At 59.7% G+C, this 19189-nt stretch overlaps 1 protein-coding gene across 4 annotated transcripts; it reads left to right on the forward strand.

Moving 5' to 3' along the window:
- The first annotated feature begins 2649 nt into the window (after positions 1–2649).
- SLC4A3 (solute carrier family 4 member 3) lies at positions 2650–16893 on the forward strand. Of its 4 annotated transcripts, none has more exons than XM_047773617.1 (23): positions 2650–2950; positions 3537–3680; positions 4006–4171; positions 4768–5045; positions 5200–5312; positions 5754–5953; positions 7563–7711; positions 7856–8036; positions 8529–8664; positions 8948–9131; positions 9581–9680; positions 10146–10330; positions 10883–11108; positions 11295–11513; positions 11785–11933; positions 12108–12302; positions 12745–12963; positions 13334–13423; positions 13927–14093; positions 14551–14804; positions 15375–15544; positions 15729–15902; positions 16559–16893. In XM_047773617.1, the coding sequence occupies exons 2-23, from the start codon at positions 3630–3632 to the stop codon at positions 16634–16636; spliced, it is 3684 nt and encodes a 1227-aa protein (XP_047629573.1). In that variant the 5' UTR covers positions 2650–2950; positions 3537–3629; the 3' UTR covers positions 16637–16893. The 4 variants fall into 4 exon arrangements, with proteins under 4 accessions (XP_047629573.1, XP_047629572.1, XP_047629576.1 ...); XM_047773616.1 differs by lacking the exon at positions 2650–2950 and adding an exon at positions 3199–3352; XM_047773620.1 differs by lacking the exons at positions 2650–2950; positions 3537–3680; positions 4006–4171 and adding an exon at positions 4196–4393.
- Positions 16894–19189: the final 2296 nt, after the last annotated feature.

The raw sequence follows: 19189 nt of genomic DNA on the forward strand, positions 1-19189 counted from the left end.
AATCCGACTAGGAACCATGACGTTGCAGGTTTGATCCCTGGCCTTGCTCAGTGGGTTAAGGATCTGATGTTGCTGTGAGCTGTGGCGTAGGCTGGCAACTGTAGCTCCGATTAGACCCCTAGCCTAGAAACCTCCATATGCCATGGGTGCGGCCCCAAAAAGCCAAAAATAAATAAATAAATACAACCCAACACCTGGCATGGAGTGTAGCGTGAGTGTGTGGCTCTTGGTTTACACACTTGGGAGTGCAGGAAACACTGCAACACTTTCAAAACAATCTTTTATTTCAAGCCCCCATCGCCTGGGGCTGGCAGGACTCACTGATGTCCCCCTCCCCCACATCTCAGGTTGTCTGGTTGGGTTGGGCCATCCTTCTACTTTGCAGATTGGAGAGGACAAAATCCTCCACCCCCCCCACCCTCCCCCAACTTCTGGGAAGACACTTTGGGTCTTGCTAACCCTTTCTTTTTCCTCCTCTGCAAACCTCCCTAGGTTTTCAGAGACTTTGGCTCTGGATGAACAAAAGGCAGAAAGGCTTGCCGGCTTTCTTCCAAAGCAACAAAATCTAAAGCTAACAGCTCGGTGGGAATAGGGGGAGGAGAGTGAAAGGCCCTAGGTCATATCTCATGATCAAAATGTCATCCTAGCACAGATGAATCTGCACCTCTGGAGCCAAAAGAAAGGTGGGCTCCGAGGGGCAAGAGAAACTTCAGGGTGGTGCTGTCCTGGGACTAGGTCTATTTCAAAGCTGAGTCCAGGTTTACTGAGGAACACATGGCTTATGATGGGATAAACCCCTGCAGAGTAATTTATAGTAAATAAGAAGAATGACATTTGGGAGTTCCCACCATTGCTCAGCGGTAACGATCCCAACTAGTATCCATGAGGATGGAGGTTCAATCCCTGGCCTCACTCAGTGGGTTAAGGATCCGGCATTGCTATGAGCTATGGTGTAGGCTGGCAGCTGGAGTCCGATCGGACCCCTAGCCTGGGAATTTCCATGTGCTGCAGGTGTGGTCCTAAGAAGAAAACAAAAAAGACATTTATTGAGCATTTACTCTGTGCCAAGCATTGAACTAGTACTTGTATATAGCATCTCTAACTCTAGAGTCTGGACTGTTTCTCAAAGCCATGTTACTTCTCTTGTAAAAATAAAATAAGGTCTTACCACAAGGCCAGTGGACAGCATAGCACACTGAGTGCTCTGTTCTGGGTAGCAGGGAGGAGATACTCTTGGAAAGACAGAATTCCAGGCAAGGCTCAGTGACAACTTGGGGCTACCTGAACCCACCCCCTACTTTCTTCCAGAAACTCCTCAGCTGGCCACGTTAGGAATACAAGTGTAAAGAATGGGTCATTGGCCAAATCTACCCTCGTGGAGGAAAAGCTGTCCTGGATCTTTCTGTTTTCTTTGAATTGGTGTGGTTGGGATCCTCAATTTGGCTGGAAGACTTCCTGCCCTTTGAGATATAAACCAGCCTCTGCTTATTTCATGTGTGTACATTTCATCATTTTTCAAACTGCAAGTTACCTGAGGCCTTTCTGGTGGCTTCTCTTTGATTTGTAGTGATATGAAAAGGAACAACATTTCTCGAGCACTGACTATGTGCCAGATACTCTTCCAAGTGCTTCACACACATGAACTCTTGTCATTCTCTCAATAACCCTGTTCTTGTTGCCATTCTGCAGATGGGGAATCTGAGGCTCATAGAGAGTAAATAACTTGTTCAAGGTCATGCAATTATCAATGGCAGAGCTGGGCTATGTGCTTGCACTGCCTGATCACGCCCTTATATGGCTTCTATAGTAGCAAAGATGCAGCCTCCTTAAAAATTCACCTGGGAAGTGAGGCGTATGTTTCAGCCTGTGCTCATGGCAGGGAAGGTTTCACAGCAGTGGGCGGGCAACCAAGGTTGGGGGGTGGTGGTGGGGTCCCTGTAGCACTTGCAGGTAAACATTAGACATGAAGCCAGAAGCCCTTGGGTGTGATTCTCAGCCATGCTGCCTGCCCACAAGCCTTAGACCTTGGGCAAGTCATTTAAACTTTCGGAACCTTGTTTTTCTCACCTGTCAAATATGATCAAGATGCTCTATGCCGAGGAGGGCTGTTGTGTGCTCATGAGAATACAAATATCCGAGAGGTTTGTATCTAAATTTAAGGTAATGAAATGATTGTGGTTGTTAATTCTAGGATTCAAGGATGGAGACGGTGAGAAATGTAGTCATAAGAGAGGCAAAGAAAAATGTGCCTTTGGGTTGAGCTGAGACCCAGGTGAGGGCAGGGCCGGGAGAGGGTAAATTACATTTCCAAGGTCACAGGGTTAAACCTCTTCCCCCACACAGAGTCCATCACCCTGTGCCTGGGGCAGGCTTGGTTTCCCTCTCCTGGGCCTGGCCAGTTCCACCCTCCCCTGTCTTCAGCTGCATCCTGGGTTCTCCCCCCACATCCTCCTAAGTTCGCCTAAGGATTCAGGGACGTGGCTTCAACAAATATCATGGAGGAACTATTAGGGACACGGCATTGTGCTAGGTGTCTGGTTTCATCCAGACCCTAGAGGGTCAAACTGGGATTCAGTCCTTCCTTTCAAAGACCTTTCCGCTTGGAAAAGGGGCTGTGACCTCAGGGAGTGGAGGAGGGAGAGAGGGGGTCTGGAAACTGAGCCGCAGAATCCTAGAGCTCGACGGAACTTTGGAACACTCCGATGCCCAGGCCCCGCTGGCTACGAAGGGGAAACCGAGGCCCAGGGAGGGGAGGTAACTGCCAAGGTCAAACGTTGGGCGGTGCCTAGTGGCAGAAGGCCGGCATCTGGGGCTCTGTCGGGACCGACAGGACAGGTGGTGGGTGCTTCCCCAGCCCTGCGAAGCTCAGTTTCCGACGTTGGAGGGGCTGGCGTCTGCGGAGGGGTCGCTTCCAGGGCTCTTGCAGGGAGAGGAGGCGAAAAGCAAGGTGGTGCGTGAATCTCGGGATTGTGGGCGTGGGGAGCGGCGCCCCCGCCCCCGGCAACGCGTGGGGCGCGGGAGAAGGGGCTGAGGGGGCAGGTGGGGTCCTGCGGGGGCCCGCGCGTGGGGGCCGGGCCGGCGGGTGCGGGGTGAGTCACCGCCCGCCCGCTCCCATTGTGCGGCCCCGCGGCGGCGGCGGCGGCGGCGGCCGAGCTGCAGAGCTGAGCGAGAGGAGGTGGAGCCGCGGGGCTGCGGGCTCCGGCGCCTGCGTCCGCCCGGCCCGCCAGGCTCTCCGCGGCCGCGGGCGCCTCCCGGCCGTCCAGCCCTGCGCGGCGACAGGCCCCGGAGCGAGCGCAGGAGGGAGATGGGGCGCGGCGGCCGGCCCGGGCCCGGCAGGCTCCGGAGCCCAGAGGTACCGCAGGGCGGGGCGTCGCGCGGCGGCCCGGGCTGGGCCCTGGGTGTTTCGGGCGTAGCGGGGCCTCTAAGGGTGCTCGGGCGGGCTGGAGGGGCATCGGGCATCAGGCATCGGGCATCGGGCTCCGGGGAGGGGGTGGGGGCGGCGGCGCGAGGCTCCTGACCCCGCCTTCCCTCTCCAGGGTTTCCCACTAGGTCCCCGCAGCGCCCCCTTCTTCTCACCCGGGCCAAGGGTCGTTCAGTGAGTCAGAGCCTTCCAAGCCACCTCTCCGGACATGGCCAACGGAGTGATCCCGCCGCCCGGGGGCGCCTCCCCCCTACCCCAGGTGACTGAGGCTCGCAGGGGTCGGAGGAGGGGGAGGGACCTCAAGGAGGAAGCGGGGCGGGGTGGGGGGGGTGTCTTCTGATCAGTCCTGGGACCCCAGACACAGGGATGGAGCTAGGCTTGGGATATGGAGAAAGAGGGGGTCTTACAGGTTATTTTTCGGAGCTGTTGCCCCTTCTCTTCCTGGGAAACCCAGGAAGCCTGGGAGGTTGACCCCTTCTTGGGCCACAGGGAATGGAAGATGGAATCTGCCGGGGCTTGAATTGGGGTGGGTGTGGAGTGATCATGGGTCAAGGGTGCTTAGGAGAAGCTGTCTGAGTCTGCAGGTCCGGGTGCCCTTGGAGGAGCCCCCTCTGAGTCCAGACATGGAGGAGGAGGATGATGACTTGGGGAAGACCTTGGCCGTGAGCAGGTTTGGGGACCTCATCAGCAAGCCTCCGGCCTGGGACCCTGAGAAGCCCAGCCGCAGCTACAGCGAGCGGGACTTTGAGTGTGGGTAGCCTGGGGACCCCTAGCGTGGCCACCCTCACCACCATCACCTTCATTGCCACCATCACCGTGCTCACCACTGGCTTGGTCACCCGGTGCCATCTTATGCTGGACGCTGTGCTGGACGCTGTGCTGGGCCACCATGCCATGTTAAGTCATCCTGCCTCACTCACCCATCACCTGTCTGCCTGTCAGGGGAGCGGGGGCCCGAGACACAGGGGAGAGGTAGGGAGATGGGCCTGAGGACTCTCTTGGTGACCTTCATCGTCCCAAGGCTGTCACACTCTGCCACCTCTGTTCTCTCTGCCACCTCCTCTCCCCTCCTGAGCTCTGCCGACTCTCCCTTTCCCTTCCTTGCTGTATCCTCTCATCCCCCGACCCCCTGCCGTGACATCCCCTCTCCATCTCTCTGCTCTACCAGGCCTTGCCCATGACAGGCTATGATACAGGTGTTGGGAGGAGCCTGACCCTGGAGGAAGGACTAGGGTGCCCTTGTTAGAGGCCTTGAGCTAGAACAAGGTGTGTGTGTCCCTGGGGGGGGCGAGGGACCCCCTTCAGCTGTGGGGCCCCAACCGGCTCTCCTGCACCCTCCCCCCCAGTTCACCGGCACACATCCCACCACACCCACCACCCGCTCTCGGCGCGCCTGCCTCCGCCCCACAAGCTGCGGCGACTGCCCCCCACCTCTGCCCGGCAAGCCAGGAGGAAAAGGAAGAAAGAGAAAACCTCCGCGCCCCCCTCCGAGGGGACCCCTCCCATCCAGGAAGAGGGAGGCATCGGCGGGGATGAGGAGGAGGAAGAGGAGGAGGAAGAGGAGGGGGAATCTGAGGTGGAACCTTCGGAGCCCCCACCCTCAGGGTCCCCACCAAAGGCAAAGGTAGGGTCTCCCCCTAAAGGGGGGCTGGCTGCTCAAGGCGGGGGTGCGGGCAGGAAGGGAGGGAGGCCTGGCAGCGGGCAACCGAGGCAGGGCTAAGTGGGGGGTTGGGGCTGAGTCGGAGCAGGGACCCAAGGCGTGTGCGGTCCATCCGCAGTTCTCCATTGGAAGTGACGAGGATGACAGCCCCCTCTCGGGGAGGGCCGCCTTCGCCAAGCCCCTGCCCTCGGTGGTCCCACGCTCCGACACGAGCCCCCAGCACTCAGTCAGGTACTGGCTCCCAGCCCAGCCCAGAGCAGGTCCCAGGTTCCCCCCTGAGCTTGGGGAGTGTCCCCAGCTCTGACCCCAGAGAATAAGCGAGGAGGAGAGGCGTGGGGACAGAGGAGATGGGGGCAGGGAGTGTGCCCCTTCTCTGTCCGCATGATCAACAAGGACAAGGGAACTGGAGGGTGTGCAGGGAGGGTCCTCCAGGAGAGGGAGGTTATTTGAGGGAAGAGGAGGATGGGGTCAAAGAGGACTTGGGGGCCAGTGTGATGGGGACAGGAAAGTAGGGGTGAGCTTTTTCTCTGCCTAGGAGGAGCCCGTGTTTAGTCCCCAGGGGACCACTTTTGGCCCCCTCCCAAGCTGGGGGCGGGCACAGGAAACCCCTAACCTGGCCCATCTCCACCAAGGTTACCTGCCAAGTCTAAGGCTGCCATCTTGCTTCCTCAGCTCCCCTAGTCCCCGGGCCCGAGTCTCCCGAGTCGCTGGAGAGAAGAGCCGGCCGTGGAGCCCATCGGCCAGCTATGACCTGCGGGAGCGGCTGTGCCCAGGCAGTGCCCTGGGCAGCCTGGGTGGTCCGGAGCAGCAGGTGCCCACTGATGAGGCAGAGGCCCAGATGCTGGGCTCCGCGGACCTGGATGACATGAAGAGTGAGTGACACCCTCTGGCAGCCCCCATGGTCTGCTCCCAGGGATGCCCAGTGTGTGAGGGACCTTGGAGGGACTCAGCGTTCTCCCCCGCCCAGGGCTGAGCCCCTCTATGGTATTCCTGTCTGTTGGAATGTGGCCAGTGATGGGAGCTCACTACCTCACCAAGCCACTCCTCCGGTGCCAGAACAGAGATTTCCCCTCATGACACCTATGCCCTTCCGTCCTGATTGTGTCCTCTGAGTCACCCCCGGAAAAAGGCAGCCCTTCTTCCACGCGACGATTGGAGACATCATTGTACCCCCGCACCCCGTCCCGGCCTCTGAAGCTCCTCTTTCCCGGGGCAAACTCTTTTTACCCGATTTGAACCAGCCCCCTGAGTCCTAGCAACTCTTCCAGGCCCTGCCCCTCCCCATGTCAGGGGCCCCCCATTCCCCCGACACCACCCTTGGCCGGGCCTGGCTGTGATCTCGGCACATTCCTTCCATCTTATCAGTGCCCTGGTTTCTGTGCCACCTGTCATCACCCACAGGGCTCTGTGCCCAGGCCAGGGGCATCGCAGACCCCGCCCTCCTCCCCCTTGGAACCACAGTGTTTGGGGGGGGGGAGGGCGGGGGAGGGCTTGGAGCTCAATACGTCATGGAAAGTTGCCAGGGCCTGAGGACAGGGACAGGAACAATCCGATGGCAGCGGCAGCAGCAGCAGCGGCAGCGGCAGTAGTGGCAGCGGGATGGGGGGCGGGGGGGAGGGCGTGTTTACAGACCCAGGGCGAGGGCTGGAAGCAGGAGGAAGCAGGCTTGGGGACTTGGGGAGTCGGGGTCTGGAGGCCCGGCCACTTTCTGGTTGGACAGAGACCACTGCAGTCCAGGCTCCTGCCTCGGAGGGAGCAGGGGTTGTGGCCTTGGCCATTGGGGAAATGACGAGCCCGCTGGAGGAGGGCACAGAGTCCAATGGTGCACCGAGCCCCGGGCCCGGGGACACTGAGGGCCAGAGCCCTGGGTGGGCTCCGGCCCCCAGCCCTCGAGACTCCCTGGTCTCAGAGGACTTAGAGATGTTCGTGCTGGACCTTGAGGACTATGACCTGTGGGAATCCATCAGGGGCCTGCTGAGCCCCATGGCGGGGGGACCGGCTTGTGAGTAACTGGACGGCTGCCTTCTGCCAGCTGCTGGCCTGGAAGGAGGGGAGGAAGGGAGGGAGAGAAGCTGTGCCCGAGTCTGCCTGGATGGGTACCCGTGGGGGAGGCATGGGTACCGAGAGGGCCCAGGGAAAGCGCTGAGGGCTCAGGGCCTGGCAACTTACTGGGGCTCATGGTGCGGCAGAGTGAGAGGCAGTGGCCGTGGCCGGGGCTGTGGACAGAGGTGGGGAGCTGCCTTTTTACGGTGGCTTCGCCAGGGGTCCCCTGTGTGACACTGGACTTGTCCTTTCCCCTCTGTGGGCCTCAGTCTCTTAATTTGTGAAATGGCCATGCTGGACGATGTGGTTTTGTCAGCGTGGCCCCCGGGTGACTGTGGCTTCTCCAAGTAGACTGGCTGGGCAGTGCTGCAGGGGCTGGCCGTGACCCTGAGGCCCTGAGCTGGAGTCCCGGGACTGCCAAGCCCGCCTTCTCCGCAGGTCACCGGCTGGAGGATAACCCTGGGGTGCGGCGGCATCTGGTAAAGAAGCCGTCTCGGACGCAGGGCGGGAGGGGCAGCCCCGGTGGCCTGGCCCCCATCCTGCGCAGGAAGAAGAAGAAGAAGCAGCTGGACCGGAGGCCTCATGAGGTACCGGACCCCGAGGGGGAGGGCTTTTGGCTTCCTCCAACCTCTCCTCCCCGCCTCCCTCCCTGCCTGGCCTGCGGCCACGTCCCCAGGACAGCTGGTCCCACCCGGCGGCCCCCAGGCCCTCACCCTTGGCGCCCACCCCAGGTGTTTGTGGAGCTGAACGAGCTGATGCTGGACCGCAGCCAGGAGCCCCACTGGCGGGAGACGGCCCGATGGATCAAGTTTGAGGAGGACGTGGAGGAAGAGACGGAGCGCTGGGGGAAGCCCCATGTGGCCTCGCTCTCCTTCCGCAGCCTGCTGGAGCTCCGGAGGACCATTGCCCACGGTAGGGGCCCTGCCGGCCTGGCCCGGGCACTGCATGCCCTCTTCACAGACCCCAGAGCTCAGCCTAGACCAGGCCGCCCAGCTCTGGGGTGGGGACTACTTCCTGGAGCTCTGGGGCCAGGCGAGGTCTGGTGGCCACTTTGGGCACTGTGGGGCCAGCTGCCTGAGCTGCTGTAAGCTCTGAGGGACGGGGCCATGCCCCGGAACCTGGCACGGTACCTGAGGCACAGTGGGTGTCCGTCCACATGCAGTCAACCAACAGCTGACCCCCTCTCTGGGTGAGGAGGGGCTGTGCCCTCACCCCTGTGCTCCTTTTTGCATCCCTCTCTGGCTGGGCTGTGGCCCCATGGAACTGTGTGTCCACCTGGGCACACTGAGTGCTTGGCTCACCCGGCACGTTTGCTGGTCCTTGGGGAGCAAGGCTGCTGGGGGTGGGGTTTTTTTTTCCCTATCTGATGGGACTGTGCCCCACCCTCCCCGACTATGCCCCCAGGAGCTGCCCTCCTGGACCTGGAGCAAACCACCCTGCCAGGCATCGCACATCTCGTGGTGGAGACAATGATTGTGTCTGACCAGATCCGGCCGGAGGACAGGGCCAGTGTCCTTCGCACCCTGCTACTGAAACACAGGTGCCAGGGTGGGGTGCCTGCGGCGGGTGGGGGAGCGGGGGGCTTCAGGTTCAGCTGCCCTTCCAGGAGCACAGATTCTCCCGAGTGGCTTTCCAGCCTCTGCTTGAAGACCCCGCATGATGGGGAGCTTGTTCCTTGTTTTCCTTTGGATGGTCCCAACCATTAGAAAGTTCCTTCTCATACCAAGGTGGAAGGAACCCTCTTTTTCTCATCTCCTCATGTCCGGGGGTCCAACAAAGGCCTCTCTTGCTAACCTCCCCTGGCTCCTCTGCCTTCTCCTCAGCCATCCCAACGACGACAAGGAAAGTGGCTTCTTTCCCCGAAACGCGTCCAGCTCCAGCGTGAACTCGGTCCTGGGGAATCATCACCCAGCCCCCAGCCATGGCCCTGATGGTGCCATGCCAGCCATGGCCGATGACCTGGGGGAGCCAGCCCCGCTCTGGCCTCATGACCCTGAGGCCAAGGAGGTCAGTCGCCTTGCTCTGACCTGGGCTAGGGGACAGAGAGGGCTTCCAGTGTCCGTGGAGGCCACGGATGACTTCATTGGGTGGATCAGGAAGGATGGATGCCTGGCACCATACTGGGTATGGGGGGACCTATGGCAGACAGGAACCCCTGCCCTGGAGAAATAGGAAGTTAAATGGGATGACGGGGCAGAGCCAGGGGAGCCATTGAAACAAGATAAGGCTGAGGTGAGAGGAGGGGGGCTGGGAGGAGGGCTCTAGACCCAGGGCTGGTCCCCTCCTGATATGGGGCACATCACCGGTAGTCTCAACCTTGGCTGGGGGTGGAGGAGGAGAAAGCAGGCCCAGATCCAGGGCTTGGAGGGCAGAATCCAGGCATGGAGCATAGGATGGGAGGGCCTGCCACGGCCTGCGGTCTGGGTCCCAGCCCTATTCCAGTTCTGCGTCCTCAGAAGCCCATCCACATGCCTGGGGGAGATGGTCACCGGGGGAAAAGCCTGAAGCTGCTGGAGAAGATCCCTGAAGATGCCGAGGCTACTGTTGTGCTCGTGGGTAAGGAGGGCTGGGCCCTGGGGGCAGGGGCTATGGGGCATGGGTGCCTCTGCCATGGGATTGACCTCTGGCCTATAGGCTGCCTCTTCCACCCCAGCCAGGCTTCCACCTTACCCCTGCTCTTCCTCTCCACCCATCTTGCCCCCAGCCCTTTCTTCCTTAATCCTCTCTCTGCCTGTCCAGTTTTCTGCTATCTTGGACAGCTGTTCATATAGCACCTTTGTGAGAATTAGAAAGAAAACACTTCTTCCTTAATACCCATGATTTTCATAACATTGGTAAAATAACATTGGTAAATTGTTAGAAATATACAAACATAAAGAAATAGAGCTTTTTTTTTAGAGTGGGGTTTCTTTATGCAGTGCACAACCTGCTCAACTGTACATGATCCCCCAGATATCCCCTCCAGGGCTTGCCTTGACTGCTGTCCTTTGCCCAGCACCCTGTGCCTTACTCTCCCCCCAGGCTGTGTGCCTTTCTTGGAGCAGCCAGCGGCAGCCTTTGTGCGCCTGAACGAGGCTGTACTCTTGGAGTCTGTGCTTGAGGTCCCTGTGCCTGTTCGTTTTCTCTTTGTGATGCTGGGGCCCAGCCACACCAGCACTGACTATCATGAGCTTGGGCGTTCCATTGCCACCCTCATGTCTGACAAGGTGGGTCTGGAAGCCCCTTGGACGGGGCGTTCTTGGCCTGTGCCCCTGAGCCCTGCCTGTTCCCTGTCCCTTTCACTGCAGCCAGTGGTGCCCAGGGGTGCTAGAGGCCCTCCTGGGTGGGGACAGCGCTCCGGAGTGGTGGAGGAAGCTCTTGGCTGAGGGAGGAAAGGGAGCCCTGGGCTGGGGCTGTGGAAGGGGGAGGGAGATACAGGGGAGAAGAAGCCCACATTCTGAAGTTTTGGATGTGACATGAGACATGAAAGGGAGGTGGATTCTTCTGGGCTTGGACAGGAGGGTCCTCTAGCCAGGGGTAAGGTTCAAAATACTCACCAACCTATGCCCCAGTCAGAATGGCCCCTGCATCGTGGACAAGTCTGGAGGTTCCCAGGGGATAGAGGGTACTCTCGGGGGTGGGGCTGGTGTTCAGGGCTGTGGCTGCACATCCACCTTGCCTCTGGTTCTCTGATGGCTCCCACACATACCTCCTCGCCAAAGCCCCCTCCCAGGGTCTCCCTGGGCCTTGAGCTCAGCCCCTGTGTCTCCTGCCCCCAGCTGTTCCACGAGGCTGCCTACCAGGCGGATGACCGACAGGACCTCCTGAGCGCCATCAGTGAGTTCCTGGACGGCAGCATCGTGATCCCCCCGTCCGAGGTGGAGGGCCGGGACCTGCTGCGCTCGGTGGCTGCCTTCCAGCGCGAGCTGCTCAGGAAGCGGCGGGAGCGCGAGCAGACCAAAGTTGAGATGACCACTCAGGGCGGCTACACGGCCCCTGGAAAAGGTCAGACCCTTTGGGGCCCGGAGCCCCCCACGGCAGCACACAGGCCCCCTCCACAGCGCTCAAGGCTGTGACCCCAACCCCGCTCCTGACTCCTGAGCCCTGTGCCGGCTTCCCTCCCTGACCCAGTCTCTGTGCCGCGTCCCAGGCTGGGACAAACCGTGGCCTAGCAGCCCCTTGTTCCCCCAGAGCTGTCACTGGAGTTGGGGGGCTCTGAGGCAGCCCCTGAAGATGACCCCTTGCTGCGGACTGGCTCGGTGTTTGGGGGGCTCGTCCGGGATGTGAAGCGCCGGTACCCCCACTACCCCAGCGACCTGCGGGACGCGCTGCACTCGCAGTGTGTGGCTGCCGTGCTCTTCATCTACTTTGCTGCCCTCAGCCCTGCCATCACCTTCGGGGGGCTGCTAGGTGAGGGGGTTCAGCGTCACCAGCAGGGTTTCTGGGTCAGGGTGTCCCAGCGATCAGCTCAGGGGGCGGGTGGGTGAGAGGGGACTGCCTCCCGTGTGGCCCTCACGAGGAGCTGCTGGATCGGGGGTCCCAGCGATCACTCTTGGGAACCGCCACTCTGGGGGGCTGCTCCATGTTCCTTGGGTCCCCAGGTAGGGAAGCTAGATGAGGAGGAGGGGCCCCGTGGAAGGAGCCAGGCCAGGGCCATCCCACTGACCTTTGCCCACCCCAGGGGAGAAGACGGAGGGGCTGATGGGTGTTTCTGAGCTGATCGTGTCCACGGCTGTGCTGGGCGTCCTCTTCTCTCTGCTGGGAGCCCAGCCGCTGCTCGTGGTCGGCTTCTCTGGGCCTCTGCTTGTCTTTGAAGAAGCCTTCTTCAAGGTGCCCGCCACCCCACTTCTCCCTCCCTGGGGGCTTCCTGGTCCATCCCTTGCCCCTGGCCTTGGTGATGGGCCCCTGCCGTCTCTCCCTTGGGGTTCACCTCCTGCCCGTGCGTGGGGCACCGGCATCCAGGGCAGATGGCTGTGGGTGACCCCCCCTCCCTCCTGCCCTCAGTTCTGCCGAGCCCAGGACCTGGAGTACCTCACGGGCCGGGTGTGGGTTGGCCTCTGGCTGGTGGTCTTCGTCCTTGCCCTTGTGGCCGCGGAAGGCAGCTTCCTGGTCCGCTACATCTCGCCTTTCACCCAGGAGATCTTCGCTTTCCTCATCTCACTCATTTTCATCTATGAGACCTTCCACAAACTCTACAAGGTGGAGGCCCAGAGAGGTCTTGGGGGTGGGCGTAGATAGGGGCTGGGCAGCGCCCTGGGAAGGAGAGCGTGGGTAGGGTTGTGGGGACAAGGAGGAAAGCCCTCTTGGGTGCAGATGCAGTGTGGGGGCGGGGGGCGGGGGGTGGGGGAGGCAGGGTGAGGATGCCCTAGGAGAGGTCCAAGCTCAAGGTCAGGGAGTCAGACCCAGAGGGTTGAACTCCAGGCTTCACCTGCTCAGGTATGTGATGGAAGCAGGTCAGTGCTCCAGGGGTCCTTGGGTCACTGAATGCAGAGGAGGGTTATGTGTGTAGCTGGATGTCCTGTGTGACGAGGGCAGCTCAGGTGTGGGAGGGGCCAGCCCTCTTCCTCACAGGTGTACTGATGGTATGAAATCAGGGTCACTTGCCCAGGTGAGCGCTAGGGCAGCCCTGTAACCCACACAGGTGTTCACGGAGCACCCACTGCTGCCATTCTACCCCCCGGAGGGAACCCTGGAGGCGGGGCTGGACCGGAATGGGAGCGCCCTGCCCTCCACCGAGGGGCCGCCGAGTCCCAGGAACCAGCCCAACACGGCCCTGCTGTCTCTCATCCTCATGCTCGGGACCTTCCTCATTGCCTTCTTCCTCCGCAAGTTCAGGAACAGCCGCTTCCTGGGTGGCAAGGTGTGTGGCCGGCGGGAATGGGGCCTGTGGAGCCCCCATGGATCTCCCTCAGTTCCCGCTGTCACCGCTAGGCTGCGCTCCAGAAGGGGCCGCCCCCTTCTCCCGGTCAAGATCAACCCGTGGACCCAAACCAAGCCCGTGCACCCCCACCCTCTCACCCCACTGTCTGAAGCCTCAGAGAAGTGCAGTCAGGAGAGGAGTGCCCCCTTGGGCGGGGCTGGCACCTGTGGCGTTTAAAGGGACAGGTCATGGGACTTCTGGCTCCCACTCAGACCCAAGAAGGGTCCGTGTAATAAACCCCCATGTTAGTCTCCTGACCTTCACCTCCATCCGCCTTTCCTCCCACCCCCCGCGTGGCCCCTCTCTCAAGGCTCGCCGCATCATTGGGGACTTCGGCATCCCCATCTCCATTCTGGTGATGGTCCTGGTGGATTACTCCATTACAGACACCTACACCCAGGTGAGTGCGTCCCCATCCCTCGGGCAGCTGGCTCTCGCCCCAGGGCCTTGAGAGGGAGGTCATATCCCCAGCAGCCAATCCCCTGGAACCCAGCTTTCCTAATGGAATGGTTCTGTGTGGGGGCTGCACAGAGGTGGGTGCGCTGGGGGTTTCAGAAGCAGCCATGTGGTCCAGCTGAGGAGGCCAGCCAGCCAGAGGGGCTGGGGCCGGGTGGGACCCTCCATCAAGACTCCCGGATGCGTCCCATATGGGGCTGGGGGCGTAATGGCAGGTGCCCCCACATCAGGCCTCCTGGCATCTCCGCGGCTCAGGGAGAGGGTATATTATGTCCCCCTTCCCTTCTGGATCCTTGGAGAAACAGTGACTTCAGAGGATACAAAACTAACTTTCCCCAAACCTGTTCACACCCAAATTCCCTGGAGCTGGGTGGGAGCAGCTGCAGGGGGAGTTCCTAGCGTGGGGAGGCAGTGTCCCTGAGCCTGATTTTTCTTCTGGCTGTGCAGAAGCTGACGGTGCCCACGGGGCTCTCAGTGACCTCCCCCCATAAGCGCACGTGGTTCATCCCGCCCCTGGGCAGTGCCCGTCCTTTCCCACCATGGATGATGGTGGCAGCCGCCGTGCCCGCCCTCCTGGTCCTCATCCTGATCTTCATGGAGACACAGATCACTGCGTGAGAAGGCTGGGGGGACCCTGGGCGGCAGAGGTAGGGGAGGAGTGGGGAGCAGACTGTACATGGACGTGGGACGTGGTTTGCCCGTGGTGCTTTGATGTGGTATCTGTCTGTTGCCACCACCACTTGCGGGTGGCACTTGACAGTCCTCAGAACACCCTGGCAGTGTGTTCTCTCACTGAGTGATGCTCATATGTATCTCATTTTGGTTAAACCACAACAACGTGGTGAGAGCTGGCATCTGGCTTTTGTGGTGTTTAAAATATCCGCAGTATGGAAATTTGGCTCAAATTTGCTTCAATGTGAGAACTTCAATTTGAGAACTTGAAAGAGGAAGCTGGCAGGTCCTGGGAGAGCTCTGCTTTGCATGTCCTTCCCCCACTGCACCGTCTCTGCTCTGCGTGTGCCTGGCCCCGCTGCCGGCCGCTCACCCCTGCCTCCTGTCCCCTCCCTGCAGGCTCATCGTCAGCCAGAAGGCACGGAGGCTACTCAAAGGCTCCGGCTTCCATTTGGACCTGCTTCTCATCGGCTCTTTGGGTGGGCTCTGTGGGCTCTTTGGGTTGCCCTGGCTCACGGCTGCCACCGTCCGCTCGGTCACCCACGTGAATGCACTGACCGTTATGCGCACTGCCATTGCGCCCGGCGACAAGCCCCAGATCCAGGAGGTGCGGGAGCAGCGGGTCACTGGAGTGCTCATCGCCAGCCTTGTGGGTGAGAGCATCTGCCTCTCGAGGGTCTGGCCCCCACTCCACAGACTTGTCTGCTTGGACCTTAAATCCTTTCTCCTTTTCAGGCTTCACCCAGGTCCCTTCTGAGTTTCCAAATGACTGGCCCCTGCTCTGACCGCCCCCCCCCCCCCACCAACCTGCTTCTTGACATTTTATGTGCCTTTTTTCTTGAGCCCTCTGTCTTGGTTCTCTATCCTGCTCCGCTCCATCTTCTCTCTCTCTCTCTCTCTTTTTTTTTTGTCTTTTTAGAGCCAAACCTGTGGCATATGGAGGTTCCTAGGCTAGGGGTCTAATCGGAGCTGTAGCTGCCGGCCTTCACCACAGCTCACAGCAATGCCAGATCCTTAACCCACTGAGCAAGGCCAGGGGTCGAACCCGCAACCTCATGGTTCCTAGGTGGATTCATTAACTACTGAGCCACGATGGGAACACCTCCTGCTCCATCTTTTCTTGGTCAGAGTGATGAAGCCCAGCTCATCCTTTCCCCACCAGCCCTGTCCATCCTCCTGGGGACTGTCTGGGGGGTCATGTAGGTCTGTGTCCCCTCCTCCAGGCCTGTCCATCGTCATGGGGGCTGTGCTGCGCCGGATCCCACTGGCCGTGCTCTTTGGGATTTTCCTGTACATGGGGGTCACATCGCTGTCTGGTATCCAGCTGTCCCAGCGTCTGTTGCTCATCCTCATGCCGGCAAAACACCATCCTGAACAGCCCTACGTGACCAAGGTAGGGCCAGGAAGCAAGGAGCTGGGGGACAGGGCAAGGGGGAAGGGGTTCCTGGGAGGCCCCAGGCCAGAGATGGGCAGGATGACCGTGGAGGAGAAGCTGGGACCTGGTGAACGGAGCACCTCCAGAATGTGGTGGGAGCAGGCCAGGTGCTGTGTGGTGAGACCTGAGGTCTGTTCCCCAGGTGAAGACCTGGCGGATGCACCTGTTCACCTGCATCCAACTGGGCTGCATCGCCCTGCTCTGGGTAGTCAAGTCCACGGCCGCCTCACTCGCCTTTCCCTTCGTGCTGCTGCTCACGGTGCCTCTGAGGCGTTGCCTTCTGCCCCGGCTCTTCCAGGACAGGGAGCTGCAGGCGGTAAGGGATGCTGCTTGGGGACAATCTTAGGGGAGCCCTGGGTGCCAGTCTCTGCTGTTGTGTGGCCAGAGGCAACTTGCCTAACCTTCTGCAATCTTCTTCTCATGTGTATCATGGGGCTACTCATAGATTCACTCTTTTAGGATCGTGGTGAGGATTAAACATGGAGTTCAGGTAAAGCAACGAGAAGGGTGGTTTGGTGTGAAGTTAAGTCCAAGGCTGCCCTAGACAGCTGTGCAGGTTGTGTCCTGAACAAATGCATGCAGCTGAGGGATGAGTCGGGGTAGGGTGGTACCAGAATCCATCCTGAGCCCTGCTTTTGTCAGCTAGAGGGAGGGACATCTTTTTGAAAATCGGCCACCCACACACGGTGTACCAAGGCACCACAGGAGCTTAGAGCCCCAGGAGAGCACTTCTGGGTCGTAGCTGCTATCGTTATTATTAGGAGGTCCCGCTGCAGGGAGGGGGCAGGGGGGTGTGTGACCTGAAGGTTTTGGCCAGAGGCAAGTTCTTCAACCTGGGGCCATGGTTCCTATAGACAGTGAGGTCTGGAAAGGTCTGTGGGCACTGAGGGTTTCCGGCCAGAGGAGGAGCTGGGGATGGGAGGCGGTGAGTCCGCTTCCTCACCTGTCCCAACCGTCCACTCCCTTCTGCAGCTGGACTCCGAAGATGCTGAACCAAACTTTGATGAGGATGGCCAGGACGAGTACAACGAGCTGCACATGCCCGTGTGACCCTCCACCGTGGTGCCCCTTGGAGACCCTGACACCTTTAGTGATTGTCACCTGGGCCCCAGTCAGAGCCCAGCCCCAGGGCCAGCGGACTCCTCATGACCCAGAGACGTGCCTGGAACCACTACTGATGCCGTGGCCAGAGTGGCCCCCTGACTTCCCGGGGCGCTGACCTCGTCTCACCCAGGCCCTTTCACAGACCAGACCGGCACAGGCTTTGAGCTCATTATAACCACACTCCTTGTCTTGTGTCCGCCTCACTTTCTTGGTTCCATCTCTGGCTTCTCAGGTCATATTTAGCCGTCTGGCATTGGAAGAATTGGAAGAATTCTATTTTCAGGGTCATCAAAATCAGGGAGGTTTGAGGCAAGGACAGATTTCTTAGGGGCAAGGGAGAGAATCAAGATCACAGAGGGGCAGAGCGGGGCCTTATCATCCCCCGCAACCCCCCTGAAGTGCAGTTGAGGATCTGGGGGCTCAAGGTCTGGCTCAAGGTCATACGCCCAGTTAAGCCAGCCCCTGCTTGGAAGGGGGAGGGAGAGGGGGGAGGGAGGAGGTTGCTCTGCTTCAGCCAGTGGGGAAATCAGTGCGTCCCAATGGCTGTGGGGCTGCAGAGGGGAATAGAAAATGTTTATTTTCTTTTCCTGATCCTTGGTATTCCAAAGAGCAGGGGCAGAAGCTGCCCAATCCCCTAGACGCCAGGGTGGTGCTGGATTTGGGGTTCCTGGACCATTTTAGATTCTCCAGGCTTAAAAGAGAGGCAGATCTGGGATTCCTGAGGCCACTCCTTGTGCAACAGTCTGTTATACCAGAAATAACCTGGGAGGCCTTGAGGAGAGTGCAAAGTGGGAGCCCATTGCGTCACAGTTGCCAGGCAACCAGCGGCGTGGTAGCGCGCTTGTCCCTGTGTTGCCCTCTGGTGGCCGCACTCTCACACTGCGGGCTCTGTCCCGACCCGGCAAGGGGTAGCACTGCCACCTGGTGGACTCGCTGTGGTCACGAGAGCCCATTCAAGCACCTTGAGTTCCTCCTTGGGAGACAAAGGGGTGGGGCAGAGAGGCTCCGTGGACTTCTACAGCCTCGTTAGCCATTTTCTCTGGGCCTGGTCCTACTTTTTCCTTATCCTTTTCCCCAGTTTCCTCCTAGGCGTTCAGGCCAACAGCTAGAGCCCTGAAGTTGGTCAAGAAAGAAGGGGCAGACCGCTGTGAGGCTGTTTGTTTTGTTCGTAAGGAACAGAGGCTCCCCAGCTGTCCTGGACTGTCATTCAGGCTTAAGCCGTTCAGACCAGTCAGCCCCTTTGGTCTCTGGCGCCACGATGGCCTTCAGCTTCATCTGGCCTCCGACTGATTCCCCCTGGCCTACGTGAAGACAAGATTACTTTCCCCTGCGATTGGCCAAGGCCGGGTGGAATTTCAGAAGAACTTTGCCAAGGAGCAAAGTGAAGGTCAGACACAAAAAGCTAGAACATAGATGTGTGCAGAGCAGATTCCAAATGCAGAGATGGCAGGAGCCACATACACAGAGAGATAGGCTGGGCTGAGAAAAGGCACACAGGACTGTGTTCCTTTCCTGAGCCCTAAGTCAAGTTGCCTGGTGCTGGCTCCGGGCCTCAGGGTGGTCGGGCTTCCCTGTCGGGTCTGGGGGATGCAGAGACTCTGTAGGAAGGAACCTATCTTCTTCCAGAGGCCCTGCGAGGAAGTAGTGACCTGGTCCCTGAAGACTCGGCTCTTCATTGGACACAGGTTGTGTCAGTCGTCTCTGCTTGGCGAATAGCTGAGGACTATGGGCGTTGCTCAGCTGGAAAGAGACACACCAGAGGGCGGGGGCTTTTGAAACAAGGAAAGAGTCTTGGTCCTGATTGGTGGGTCAGGTGGCCTTCGGTATAACTAGGCCTTGAGGCTTCAGAGTAATAGGTGAACCAATTTCAGCGAAAGGTCAATCCGGATACAACTTCTGACTATGAAAATTACCCGCAGTGGGAAAGGACATGAATAAGGCCCAAGAGCCTGGAGCTTTAAAGACCACCGCCTTTACCCTTCCTCACCCGCCCTCCGCCCCTTATCAAGGGAAGGCAACCTACGTTTAGTGACGTAGGAGGCCAGAGTTGGCCAGCACACGTATGGAGCTGGGCCTGGTTAGGGGGGATTCTTCCTCACCCAGGGTGAGGGCCTGTGGAGGCTCCAACAGGACTTAGGGGGGCTGAACAACCTAAACATCCCTTGAGGGGTGGCAGAGGACAGGGTGACCTTGGGGGCCAGAGGAGAATGAGAAGTGATGGAACAGTGGCAAACCCACAGAAAGACACTGGCCTGGTCTTTCAGCAATGGATTCAGAGCTCGTTACATATGGGGCTGTTCAGAGTGTATCCTGAAGCTTCCGTAGCCTCTGTGGTTTCTCTGACTTTCTCTTCATTGACCCTCCACCCTGATCCTCCTGGGGGGGCTGCAGCTTGACTGAGGGCCCCTTCTTCCAGGTGTAGAGGGGAGTTGACAGCGGGTAGCCCCATCTGGCGCTGGTGGCACAGCTCTGGGGGACTAAGGGAGGGTAGAGGCCATG

The sequence above is a fragment of the Phacochoerus africanus genome, chromosome 3 (genome assembly GCF_016906955.1).
Source record: "Phacochoerus africanus isolate WHEZ1 chromosome 3, ROS_Pafr_v1, whole genome shotgun sequence".
NCBI classification, from domain to species: Eukaryota; Metazoa; Chordata; class Mammalia; order Artiodactyla; family Suidae; genus Phacochoerus; species Phacochoerus africanus.